Raw genomic sequence first — 14,797 nt, 5'->3', positions numbered from 1 at the left:
CAGAGCATTAAAATTGGTCAAAACTTATGATTTTCTGATTTTGATATATTATTGGAGTCTAACATGTCTTCTATCATCTGTCAAAATTTTGAAGCAAAATGATCAAAGTAAAGATTAAAAAATAGCGTTTTTCTGAGCCATGTTTTTTGGCGTTTCAACGAAGCAGAAACTGGTTCGAAAATTTGGATTGAGCGCCACAGATAGGTTCCGCCCCTAACAACGACCAGAGTGATCTCATTGGTCAGTTTGCTGCTTGCTGCTAACCGAAGCGTGAAGCTCGCACATTGCCCAGTCAACTGGTGCACGTGCGGGCGGGGTGCGCTATGCTCAGCCGCTTCTCACATCCTGGTCACTGATTGGTTGATGAGGAGACCGCCGACGCTGATGTGCTTGAATGAACTCTTCAGGGGTTGCTAGGGCTTACCTTCTATTGTCCAGAGGTGAAAACTGACTTGCGTGTCCCTTGATCGTGATTGCGTCGAAAGGAAGACTTTTAGGGCGCTTTTCTCGAAACAGTGCTTTTCCAGACGTCTCGACATGCTCTGTTTTAAACATCGATATCTCCGCAGCCGATTATTTTTTATAAAATGTGTTATATATCAATTTAAAGCAGAAAGATTAGGAGATTATATCATGCAATTTTCAAATAATCGACCTCGCCCGACTTTAGGATCATTTTGTTGTAGCGGGTCACATATGTTCAATGGGAAAGTCATCATGAAGTGGGTGTTATCTTTGTTGTGTTACAAAACAATCACTTTCACAATCCTCTAGATATATATTCTACATGTGCTATTGATTAATTTACTTTGCTTATCTGAGTGAAATTAAATGAATAAACCACTTTTGATTTTAAAAATTGTATAATTTCAGAATTTAAATTCGAATAAAGAATTTCAATTTTTCTCTACTCATTCTTTGTACTGTTTAATTAACCTTTAATAGCATAAAAACATCAGTTTTTTTTCAAAACATTCACATTTCTATGGAATATTGCAAATGTGATAACAAATGCACTGGAATACAAGGAAGAGTGCAGATCACTGCTCACAGTGGTACATCATGAACTAAGGAAGAAATATGCACTGAATGCAAGTTTAGCATCCATCACAGCAGTTCAAAATAGCTGCAAGTATTAAATAACAAGTACTATTTTTAGATACAAAGTATCAAACCTCTAGTGTTTGTATTTGGAAAAAGAAAGTAGAGCGAGGAAAGATATTGTGATAACATTGAAGTTATTATTGTTTTTTATTTTGTTTGTTTGCTTTTGCTTTTCATGTGATCGAAATTAAAGTGTAATAGCCTGTATGAAGAAAATTCTGAACAGCTCACATCATACCCAAGTTCTTTGTCAGAGGAAATGAATTCCTGTAATCGATGCTAATACCATACAAAGCTTCAATGTTGATGCAACTGCATAAAAATGACTCATCTGTTTCAGGGATCTTGTAATGCTTTCATAAATTATAAAATCTCATTTTCATTGCTTTTGTTGTTGGCAGGTAACCGCCACATCCTGTGTGGTGGCAACATGTGGTGGACCGAGATAGCGTCAGTGCTGAGGGAGGAATTCTATCCACAAGGTGAGTTGCAAGCAATCCAACTTTCCACACAGGAGATCAGGGAGGGTTTGTTGGCTCTACTCTAGGGGATATCTGATGCAAGATATATAAGGCCCCTGAATGGAAGGCTTAGATAACCAGTGTGATGGACACCTGTAGATCTGTGGCCAAACAGGTTACATGTGTTGTGCCTTTCACAGCACGTTGTGATGATAGCTGAATTATTTTTAGTCAGGCTTAATTCTGTTGCCAGGTTAACCTGTTGAGGATGGACTGACTTGGCTACAACAGGCATTTCCCATAGACACTTGCCCGAGTATACTCGGGACTCGTCCTCAGTGGATTGAAGGTGGAAACTTGGAGTATAGGGATGCATGAAAGATAAATGTTCAGTTAAGTGGGTTTCATTTTGTATGAGTAACAACTTTTACAAGCTGTCAAAGAAACATCTTAATGAATGGAAATTCCTTTAGAGTTTGAACTGTAAGGATCGAGCTTTAAAAGAAGAAAGGAAATATATGAAAGTCATAGAAATTTGTGATATTCTTGTACATTTTATGGAGAAGAGACAGGGAAGATATCAGACACATGTAGTGTATGAGACCGGAGTAAGGAAACAAAGTGCTACAGCAGGCTTTCTGGTTGCTAGTGAGGGTGTCATGTTAGATAATCCAAGTGGCAATAATTTCTTGAGTGAAATGCCCTTGACATGCATGAGCTATAATACACACACACAAAAAAAAAAAAAAAATGCTTTACTTCTTGCCATTTAATTGAAGTGGTAAACAAAATATATTCACATGTAATTTAATTATGGAAGTCATTATTAGCCTTTCAATGTGTTTAAAATTGTGATCATTCACAGTGTTGCTGGGGTTTAACATACACATAAGTGAATATTGAACTATATTCAACAGGTTAATTATCATTAGAGGTAATTCCCCCAAACCTTGCACTGTTCTATTCCCCCAAAACCATACAGTGATCATTTGATATCAAATGATTGAACTAAAACAATTCATGACTAGATGGTGCAGTTTACTCATACTGTCTTTGATATTAAAGTGCATGCACCTTATCATGTAATAATCAGAGGTACTATGGCAGCTGTCAAGCAATATCTAACCAAATGTTTTAATTACAACTATTATTCCACGATAGTCAGGAGAGTATTTTCTTTACCAATTGGCACAGATGTCTGGAAACTAATTGTCAATGAATGGAGATTATCTAATACCCCTAATCCCTACTGTGTCACCATGGTCTTCCTATTGGACCTCATTCACATTCCTACATCTGAATGGGCTTGCTGAATTAACAACTAGCCAAGTGTGGAGAGATTACTGAATGCTTGTGGGGAAAAAAGAAACTAAACAAATTGAGCCAAGTGCTTTAACACACAATAGGGTCAAATGCATGTATACATTACCTCTACCAAAGAAGACCCCGATATGAATATATTGTCGCCGGTCACACGAACCGACGAATCCCTCAGGTTTGCGTAAGAATGACAATTCGAGAAAATCGCGTTTGAAGTTAACCCATTTTTGACTTATGGTTGCTACACTTTCGTGTCTATAATTTCCAATTATTTTTGTAGTACATCAGACTTCAACTCTTGCTCTAACTTGTGAAGTTTTTATCGAATTGTATTGTTAACAAATAAGCGGGAAATCGTCAAAGAGCTGTATGCATGTATTTTCGGTCTGCAAAGAACTTTGTCATTTTCCATGTGTGTCCATATGTACATGTACATTGAGCGTTGTCATTGTCAACACATGTATTACATAGTACGCGCACTGTGCGCGCGGTCAATGAACTGTTGAATCTCAAAAATTACACGCAAGTCAATGCGCACTGATTCGTCGGTTCGATGACCGCGCATATGCGCGGTCACCGAACCGTCGAATCGCCTGATTGTTTTAACACACGCGTCTATGGGGGGAAAACAAATAATTTTCACAAATGGAATTACATACTTCTACAAAAGTGATAACTACGTTAAAATTACACCGAATTACACACTGAGAATTTCAGAATATGTAGTATGGAATATCTACTATCGAAATGATTGAACATCTCAAAATCGAAAATTTGACCCAAAATCGAGTGATTCGTCGGTTCGTGTGACCGGCGACGATATGTTGAAGAAAATATGAGGTTTCAAAGAAAATGTGAGTAAGCATGTCTTTATTTCATTTGGAAGATTATTTTATTGTTTGTAGTTGTCCTTGTGATATTATACCATTTTACAATGACAACAGAAATATGTGAGCAGTATTTTAGTATGTTTGTTTAGTGTTTCACATCATACCCTTGGCCTTATATTGATTTATGACCAAAACCACACCGAGAAGGATTGCACAAGGAGCTATGAATTAATTTTCCGGTGGATTATAAGTAATATGTATAGTAAAATCATGTACTTCCATATAGAGTAGTGATAACAAGGTCCTTATAATTCCCAGAAAATGCCCCCCAAATATTGCTCAATGCACAGATGAATGATCCTTTCAGATATAAATCAATGGGCACATATTTTAATGTATAATTCCACGGTGATACATGTAGAATGCAGATGTCATGAAGACTGCATCCAGTCATGTGCACATGATAATCCAGCAATATCCAGCAAGTCATAGCTTTAATGTAGCAATGTCCACTTAAATGAAATGGAGTTGGCCACAGATGTTGATGTATCAGCTCTCCACAGACATTATGTCTCCAGGCCTTATCTCCTCAGAATATGACAGGTCAGGAGGTACGACAGGACTAACTTTAAAAAGTTGCTTCAGAGCCAGAAGTGATATTACTATCAGAGCAAAAGTGTGGGAGGTCTCTGCCTACTTCATAATTTCTGTGGTTTATATAGGTTCCTGCAGCCATTCATGAATGTTCTCTGATAATCTTCAACCTAGAGCTACTGTAGGCTACTTGTAAGAAGTTTCAGACCGTTCCACATACCCTGACTCATTATCTGTTGATGTACATGACATCATTCTTGAAAATAGCTAATGCATAACACCTGGCCACAGCATGTATGGAAGTGTTATGTACCCAGTACACAGGCATATAAAATGTAGCATTAACAAATAAAAACTTCTCCAGTAATCTGGTCAATCCCTGCAACATGTACATGTGAACACAATTGAAAAAAACAAAAAAGCAAACTGCAAACATATCTAATGAATGCACATTAATGAAAATATGTCCTAATATCTTTACATTCTCTGAAAAAAGATGCTCATGGAGCTTTTGAATGAATCAATGACTTGTAGATCTTTTATTTGTGTGCGAATTCAAAGATAACCAGTTCCATGTTTTCTCTGCTGTCATACCATTGTCTCAGGACACTCTTCTTTATGAAGCAAACTTACCTCCTCTCCTCCATATCAATATCAATATCTCTCAAACTATCTATGCTTCTGTCTTACTTTAGATAACTTTCATAATTCTATTTCATTTTCATTTTTTCTTTTGGTAGAAAAAGTACATAGTGTGTCTATAATGGGTGTATATTTCACCACATTCTTATATGTCATTCAACAAAGTTGACAGATTGTCAAAATATGGAAAAATAATAAGTCTTGCAAGATGTCTAATGGATCAATATTCTAAGTGTTCCAGAAGAAAAGAAGTTAATGAAAATATATGTTGCAATGTCTGTTTTGCTGTAAAGGAAGTTCATATGGATTATTTTATTTCCTTTCACACAGGCTACAATGTGCCAACTAGGTTGGCACCAAAGTTCTGCATCCGCATGGCAGGTTGGTTCAACAAGGATGCAAAGATGATCTTGTCAGTTTGGAACAAGGAGTCTAAATTTGACAACACAAGGGTAAGCCTCTTCCACCCCCCCCCCCCCCCCCCCCCACACACACACACACACCTCACCCCCAATGTGATGGTGGAATAGTTGGGCACCAACAAAACAAAGCAAAGCAAAGCAAAGCAAAGCAAAGCAAAGCAAAGCAAAGCAAAGCAAAGCAAAGCAAATCAAATCAGTTCCAGTGCAACTACACTGTCCTCTTTACCCTCCATGTAAATGTTCTGTCTGGTGCAATTTCATGCCCAGAGTGTATATCTTTTCTTGCGTGTGTGCTTTCATCATCATTTCAGCTGACACAAAGATGCACTGCTGTGACATGTATGAGCTCACACCAATCCTCCCTATCTGTTGCATGATGGGATGCAGTTCCTGTGTATTTCTGAAGTGTTTTCACTCCAAGTGTTATTGGTCTCCCTTGCCTTCTTATTCTGTTCACTTTCCTTTGAATAAGAATCCTTTTCAAACAATTTCTTCTAATGATATGCCCAAGTGTTGAAGCTTTTGCTTGACATCCCCTCATGTAGTACTAGTCCTGACCCAATCTTCTCTAGTATTCATTTATCTTGTGTGCTTTCCAAGAGATTCTTAATATTCTGTGGTAACAGCACACTTTAAATGCATATAACTTCATGCAATCAATCTGTTTCATTGCATAAGCCATGTATCAGCATTTTGCAATGGGAAAATGCTATATGACCTATAAAATTTGCACTATATATGGTTGCTGATGACTTTGCTTCTCCAAATAGTTTCCACTTTCTTCGCTGCACCCATTCCCCTAACTATTCTCCCCCTGATTTCAGGGCTACATGGTGCTCTCATTGTTTAGCTGTGATCCCAAGAAGACAAAGTCCTGCGCTTTCTCAGTTTTAACCCCATATAGAATGAAATCCTCTTCATTTATCCTTTTCTCTGTCAATTACCATGATTTTTTTTTTTTTCATGTTTACTAGTAGTTTGTACGTACTTCTTTCCAATGGCCTTGATTCATTTTATCTTTTCAGAAGAATTGTTTACCTTTAAAATACATGTCAGGGTTGTGTCATTAGCAAACCTGATATTTTGTGAACATTTCTCTGTAAACAACAATGCCACCAGAAAAAAAATCAAATCCAGTGCTTCTCTCATAATGTGCTCAGAGTAAATATTGTATAAGTCTGCTTTGCTTTTTATTATTTGATATTATCATGCACACCTGTGTATGTTGGATTCTCCAAATCACTTTTAATTCATGACATTTGTGACATGGTTCTCAATGTGGTGCTTTGTTCTTCAACATTTTGTGCACAACCTTTTTGTCACTCTTATGAGATGATTTCTTCTTTTTACATGTCAGTGACTGTAAGGCAAAGTTGGCATAGTTATCGGAGAATCCACTCGAGGCTTTATTGTTACACCACACCCATTTCTCCGTAACTCACTTTTCCTTCTCATTATGCACCTGTTCAAGCCAGCTGTATTGTCAACTATTGTGTTCAAATGAGAGCTGAACTCTTAGTAAATTATCAGGTCAGGCAGGGGAATACAATGGCAAACTTGTCGTTAAGTAGACTTATATGGTGTACACCTCAAACAGGCAATTTTTTTTAATACAGTCAGTGAAACTCCATCATGTTTATGTCGATTCCATTACATAGTACTCCAGATGTTGCAATCATTTATCTATAGATAGATTCAAAGTGCATGAATTCTCAGCTACAACCCCACCCGCACATGAGTCATTACTGTGGGTGTGAATGGAAGAATACTGAATGGCTGTACCAAATGTGTGTTAATCACATCTGTTAATATTATCAAATAACAAACATGCAATAATATCAACATGCAAATTTGTGTATTTGGAAAGCACCCTTTCAATAACTAAGTTTAACTTTATCCAGCTATATGTACTAAGAAACCAGTTCTATTCTAGCAAGTCACATAGCAAAATATGTTAGTTTGCACTGGGTATGATGACTGATCTGTGAAAATTTACCATCAATCATGACGGAATCTGTTTACATTCACTCTAAACTTAAATCATCTTTTCATGTGCAATTTTGCCAATAACACACTTTTGACAGAAAGCAAATTGACCCCCAACTCGACATTTCATGCGATGAATCCGCAATGCACAAATATTTTTCCCCGCCATTTCACGAATTTTTTCTTTAAAGCTTCTCGCATATTATGAGACAAAATTTGTGATATCCGGGTACACCATTCTGAAGTTACGTAATGCTTTGTACATGCATGTCGGCCAAAAAGCAGCTCAAATTTGTGATATTGTGTGCAAATCCAATGCAAATTGTGTGTGTCGTTTCTTTTAATTGATATAAATTAGATAATTTAACTTTTAATCATTGAAATTAATTAATTCTATTGTAGATAAGCTTGAAAAAGTTTCTGCAAGATATTTTGGCAAAAAACAATTAAACACAAAAGGTCAAAAAACAAAGTACATGAGAAATTAACAAAACAATAAAAACAAAAGCAATTAATTTTGATTGTCCTTTTCTTTTGCAAGAAAATTGTTTGTGTCTTGAGGAATTCTGACACAAAAAATAGCAATCCTTCAGCCTTTTCAGTGGAGTTACAAGTGAAATTATGATTTCATGCATAAATTTGATAATTCATTCACTTAAAATAAAAAATCAATATTTTTCTATTGTATAACCATATAATCTTGTAGTTGAAATCCAGCTCTATGTTCGGGCAAAATTTTGCGGCGATCATGGCAACGGTGGCCGAGATCTGCAAGAGTGTTGCAGTGCATAGAAAGACAGATAAAAAGTGATGTGGTGATTTTAATACCATGAAAGTGGCCTTATATGCCTGGACTAGTTGAAAACAAAATAAATTAGAATTCCAAACTTTGTATTGTTCTGTTTCATCGGAGACTTCTTGTACAACAAATAAAAATGATGACTGTTGAATTCCTTGTTCATGCAGATGAAAGAAGTGCTGAAAATTGAACCAAGGGACTTGAAGACAGCCATTATTGAAATGGGCTACAGTCTCATCGAAGCAGGCATTGTGAAGAAAAAGCCCAAGTACCATGGGCCTGGTGGAGCCGAGGCTGCTGCTGCTTCACCAGCAGAAGGGGAGGGAGACACTCCTGCTGCCACCTCCAATGGTCCCACCACTGATGGAGAGGCAAAAGCTGAGGAGACAAAAACACATGGTGAGCAGACATCATTCACCATTCAAATGTTTCTTGACAGATTTTATCATACCCCCACCGTCACATGTTGTGTATAGGGGTATATATAGGAATCACTCTGAGGTTGGGTGGCCGGGCTGTCGGTCAGTCGATTTGACCATTGCAAAATCTTGTGGATCTAACTACTCCCTCATATTTTGAGCATGCACCTGAAATTCGGCATTTGTGATCACTATCATAGGAAGATAATGCAAGACATTTAATCAGGATGAGTGTTACATTGCCATGGTAACAGTGATTTTCATAAAAATCATACAAAATGTTGTGGATTGAACTACTCTCACAGTTTTGAAGCAATTGACCTGAAATTTGGCATTTGGGACTGCTATCATGTGTTGATGTAAAAAACACCCTTTTCATCAGTATCGAGTAATATGTTGCTATGGCAACAGCAAATTTTCATAGAAATCATACAAAATGTTGTGGGTTGAACTTCTCTCTCAATTTTGAAACAATTCAGTCAAAATTCGGGACAGTAATGTGTAGTTGTGCAAGACAACCTTTTTTGTTAGTATTGAGAAATCTGTTGCCATTTCATTTTTTTTTTTTTTTTTGGTGAGTATTAAGATATCTGTAGGCCCTGCTAGTTTTGGTTTGTTGTCCACAATGTTCCACCTTTTATTTGGTCAAAGGCCATGACGCTGTTATATGATTCTTGTATGTGCTCCACTCATCCCATATTTCTTGATTGATTTTTCAAAACTCCTGTTGACCCTGTGTGGACTTGCGTCATGGTGAGATTTAGACCCCTATTGTTTCTGGTGATGCTGATCCCAATGTTCTGCCTTTCATGGGGTTACATGTCATATATTGATGGATGTCTTATGTGCACTACTCAATATACAGATTGTGATTTGTGAGGGCTATTGCTGAAATGTAGTACTTGTGTGCATAATGGTCAAATCTGTAAACCTGCTGTTTTTGATGATGCTGCCCTCAGTGACTTGTATACACTCTACTGGCCATACTTTTTGACTGTTGTCATCGTATGCTTTTAACTCCTGCAGCTGTAATTACCCAGGTTATATACTTCAGTTGCAATGCAATGAATATTTCTAGTTTTGCTGTGACCTATAGGCAAGGAATTCTTGGAAATCCTGTGCTCTTACACATCCTATGTTCCACACCATCTTATGTTTGCTGTGTTCCATTTTAATAGAAATGTCAAATATCTTGCTTTTTGTAATTCTATATTATTTTCTCTATCTGTGTTGCATCTCCCACATTGTTTTTTATCTCTTTGTGTCTGTCTTCATACTAAATGCTTCTTTCCCCTTCACCCTTTCCATGTCTCTCTTTATATATTATTTTTTGGTCATCCCTTATCTTTTGCTGGCTCCATTTGTGATTTTGACAGATACAGCTGAGGATAACACAGAATCCAGCAAGGTAGAAGACAAGGAGGCTGCAGCGGAGAAAGGAGCTTCAGACGAGAATCCAGCCGAAGAGGCTGCAGCACCAGCTGCAGAAACAGAGAAGGAGGAGAAGTCTGAAGCTGCGGAGGGTGCTCCGGCTGCTACGGACAACCAACCAGCAGAGTCTGCACCTGCAGGTATGACACTAACTCTTGTCAAAGTATGACATAATTGCCTACAGATGTCTAAAGTCAAAGGTCAATGTCGGTGAAGAATTACTTCTTTGGAGACCAATGATTAACTTTGATGATGACTAGGACCTAGCTGTTTACAGTATCTGCATATATACCATTGTTTATGGCTATTTGGCTGAAAGCCTGGACATTTTCTAGCTGCAAGCTTGGAAGTGTTTTCCTCCTGAAGAGATTTTGATGGTGAGAGATCACCACACACACACACAGGGGCAGCTTACGGAAGGCTAGTCACAGTTTCTTTTGATTGATGTATATGGTCGTTTTTCATGGCACCTACGTATGCAACTCAGGTAGAATCCAGATACAAGAGCACACACTGTGGTCTTGTCAATTTGCCGGTTCTGACGTAACTGATTTCTTTTCCTATTTGAAGTAAGTTTATCTTCTTTAAATTGTTGTCTGTCTAGCTAGCAACATTCCTGTCAATGTACTGCAAAAAGCAACACAATTCTGTACAATATAACAAGTCATAGTAACATTAATATGTGCACTCCCAACCAGGTCTCGTAGCAACTATTGTAAGTCTGTCTGTTAGTGCACGCCTCTACATGTTCAATTTTTGTTTTGCTTTGTTTTGATACCATCATTGTCAAGACTCCTGAAGAAGATGTGGGACGCTGAAAATTTGAGTCGAATAAATTTATAATTTATTGGCTAAAAATGCATTACCAGTTTGTTTCTTTATATATAGATATATAGATTGTAGATAAAGTGGTTTAAGTCAAGACACTATCCCCACCGTGTTTATGAATTTTAGCGTCTTGCACCGATGTCTTTGTAAATATGTCTATATATGTCATATGTTAATTTATTCATTTACATACATAAACATAAATACATGCATACATATGTACATCGATGATTAGTACCTACCTATACATGAGTTTATCACTACAGGGGAGTCCACTTCACACACTATCATTTCTACTTTTCCACAAGATAAATCTGAAGCAGAATGTTTGTGAACAGCTGTATACTGTGACCCATTTCATGGAGATGTTTGTAACCACAGTGACAATAATTGCAGATACTGCAGCAACAACTTGAACTTGAACACATTGGATTGGTTGTTTGTTGCTGTTGCCATGGTACCTGCAATTGTTGCAACTTGCAATACCTGCAAACCTCTTAGTGAACTGGATCATGAAGTAGAAGCTTTTAAATGAGGGGAACAGCTATCTCTTCAGTGACTCATTGCAGTTTGCCATTTTAGTGATAATCCTCACATTATTGCCTCTGAGAAGAAAGGTATGGTACTTGTTCATGCATATTGATTTGTTTTCAGTGGGTAGCAAAGAATCATGTTACAGATTCTAAAGCAGGCTTTGATTGAATTGATTTTTATGCTTGAATTTCTTTGTTATTTGTATCTTTCCTTATATCAGATGCAAAAGAGAACAAATCAGATGAAAAGACAGAAGACACAACACCAGCAGAGGCACCAGAAGAGAGTGCTGGAGATACTGCACAGTGATTTTCTTGCTGATCATATACTGGTGGCATCCTTCATTTAAACAGCATACATGAAAGGGGAAAATGAAGCATCTCTATTTTGATGGTCCAGAGAGCTATGGCATAGCACTGCATGTGATATTCCTTTAAAAGCTTACCACATGTGGGATGAAAATCTCTTCTATCAGAAATGTAATGCCTTTGAAAGCATGAGCTTCTGTCAAAAGTGCCCTCATTACTCCTCAGTGTAGGTTTTCATTATGATTATTTGATGGTCAACAGCAGCCTGAAAAAATGTGTGTCAATGCTGTTAAGGAGTTTGAGGTTAAGTATATAATTGCTATTGTTATAACTGCAGTATCGGTTTCTCACTTTTTTATGATTGATAAGTATTACATTTATAGGACCAATACCATTTGAAGTACCTTCTCTTTCCACTGACCCAGTGATCATGAGACCAACTCATAGTGATTTGTGCCACATGCTATTGCCCTTAATTAAGTGCTTTGATGACATTCTGGTGTTCTTTTGGAAATTTTACTGTCTTTCGAAATAATTTCTCTATCTACTGTAAATGTAAGTCTTCCCATTTTCAAAATGATCATCTGAAATTTTGATATTTTCTTCATTTTTTTTAATGTGCTAACTGTTTTTAGCGTTAGAAGGACTAGTAAGATGAAAGGACCAACCGAGTTTTGTAGGTACATGTCTTCCTTTTTTCATATAGGTAACCACTATCTGAAATTGTGCACTCTGTCAATTATCCCATAACAATCATAGAGCAATCAGGAAAATATTCAATGAATTTCAATTACTATGTAGCATTTAATCATATGTAGCATTTTGGACTATGTACATTGTGTCATCAGTATTTACATATCATATTTTTTACAAACACAACAGTCGTGCTTGAGGTGCCAATTAATGTATTAGCTCACATGTCAGTTTGTATAGCAATTGAAACAAGTACAGTATTTTAAAGATTCTGGCATGGATTGTAACAGGGGAAAGATGGTCAGTATTCTTTTCAAAATAAAAGGAAAAGACATCAACAATGACTGACTGTGCCAGCCAAGCAAAGTAGTACAGCATTAATATGTAAATTGACTTGTAGTGACAGAATTTCACTGTAGTAGCATGTCATGCTGGATCATGATTGATGATTAAAGGACAAGTTCACCTTCATTAACATAAGGATTGAAAGAATGCAGCAATATTAGTAGAACACATCATTGAAAGTTTGAGGAAAATTGGACAATTGATGCAAAAGTTACGAATTTTTAAAACTTTTGTGTTGGAACCGCTGGATGAGGAGACTACTAAGGCTCGTGATGTCATATGAGTATAAAGAAAATGTAAGGAAAATTCAACATATTTTCACTTTTTTCGCATAATAAAAGAGCACTTGACTTGCCTCTTTCTAAAGGCAATGGGAATAAAATTACCCATAACATATATGTATGTCAGTAACGAGTCAAGGGAATGTGTACTTTTTTCAAAAGATGAAATTTTGTGAAATTCTCTTTATATTTTCCTTATATTGTTGTACGCATGTGACATCATACACTGCAGTAGTCTTCTCATCCAGCGGTGACTGCACAAAAACTTCAAAAATTCATAACTTTTGAACGGATTGTCCGATTTTCCTCAATCCTGATGTTAATGAAGGTGAACTTGTCCTTTAAGGGTCCATTCCAGCATGTACAAGCTTTACAGGACAAAACAAAACAGAACAAAAGACCATGCATCACATACATAGTGATCTTGAAAGATTTGCTATCAAGGTGTATTTTCCACATTATGCTACACAAAATCCATACATCACCAAACATTATGTTTTTAGGCTCCTGTCTAGATTGATGTAGCTCAATAACATGTCCAGTAGAAATAAATATCAAAGAAGTATTTTCATAATTTCCAAATAGACAAAAATGTTTTGATATCTTCTTGATTTTTGTCAGAGTGTAGGCCATGTCATTTTTTTTTGTGAAAGTGGTGTTCTTCTTTGTCATTGTGAATTGAGAATTGTGTTTTAAGAAAGCTCAAAGGCTAAATATGTTTGAATGCTTGACAAGCATCAAGGAGACTGTAAGTCTCCATGAGTGGACACAGGGTGAATGGTTTATTTGTCTTTGTGCTGATGATTGCAGGATTTGAAATGAAAGAGGACAAGTATGCAGTGTTTCTTATAGACTTAATCATGTCTTATGGTATTTTTTTTTCAGAGGTAGATATAGGAATTTGTACTCACTTGCCTAATCATCTGGTCTGACAGACATACAAACTTAATGTGCGTGTAAATTTTGCAGCTGCAGAAAAATCTGTTTGCGTGCTACATTAGCCACTCTATGTGGAATATGTATAGAATTTTACAGGTATGTGTCAGTTCTCATATTGCAATAAAAAACACAAAAAGAAAGAATCCTACAAATATCTCATGTGCGGCATCGATGTACATGTATGATTCTTCTTCCATGTCAGTAGTAGCTACCATGCCAACCACATTTTCTTTTCTTTCTTTCTTTTTGATGTAAAACTCATGTGGCGTTTTATGTATTCAAGCCCATTTATTGCTTTTCTTGTATGGAGTGAGATGTCAATTTGATTCAATTCGGTATTTATATTTTGGCATTTGTATGTGTTAGTCTATATATGTTTGTATGTGTGTGTATGTGTATATATGTGTGTATATATATATATATATATATATATATATATATGCACACACATATACTCACTAGTTATGTATATACAGGGCTCGACACTAACTTTGTTTCCTCTGATGGCCCTTCTTAGTCAATAAAATCTTTGGACTTTGGAAATGAAAGGAAAAAAACAACCCATTGTGATGGCTTTTAAAAATGAATTACAATATCTGTTCCTTTTATTATGTATATCAATTTTTATATATAAACTATCTATCCCACTCGAAGCCCACAGTAACACTAAAGGAAGGTAGATAGGGCTGTCTGTATAGTAGATATGGAATTTTTAAAAAAGTTAGAAAAAACATCAGGGCAACCTGGCTACTGTCATGTGCTTCCAAAAGTTCTTGCTTTTTGTAACATATGTTACTCAACTTGCATATGCCAATGAAAAAACAGGCTGTAATTGTATGAAAATCAATAGTAAGCAGCTAC

General features: G+C 36.5%; 1 protein-coding gene across 1 annotated transcript in view; it reads left to right on the top strand.

The window, feature by feature from the left end:
- The window catches only part of LOC140244968 (uncharacterized), a 76,651-nt gene extending 63,652 nt beyond the window's left edge, over positions 1–12,999 (top strand). Inside the window, exons 6-10 of the mRNA XM_072324575.1 lie at positions 1,506–1,586; positions 5,282–5,403; positions 8,326–8,557; positions 9,954–10,148; positions 11,591–12,999. Of these exons, the coding sequence (XP_072180676.1) occupies positions 1,506–1,586; positions 5,282–5,403; positions 8,326–8,557; positions 9,954–10,148; positions 11,591–11,679 (719 nt within the window). The 3' untranslated portion in view covers positions 11,680–12,999. The remainder of the gene's footprint in view (positions 1–1,505; positions 1,587–5,281; positions 5,404–8,325; positions 8,558–9,953; positions 10,149–11,590) is intronic.
- The last annotated feature ends 1,798 nt before the right edge of the window (positions 13,000–14,797 follow it).

The sequence above is a fragment of the Diadema setosum genome, chromosome 21 (assembly GCF_964275005.1).
Source record: "Diadema setosum chromosome 21, eeDiaSeto1, whole genome shotgun sequence".
Classification (NCBI taxonomy): Eukaryota; Metazoa; Echinodermata; class Echinoidea; order Diadematoida; family Diadematidae; genus Diadema; species Diadema setosum.
This window is presented reverse-complemented; position numbering and strand designations above follow the sequence as displayed.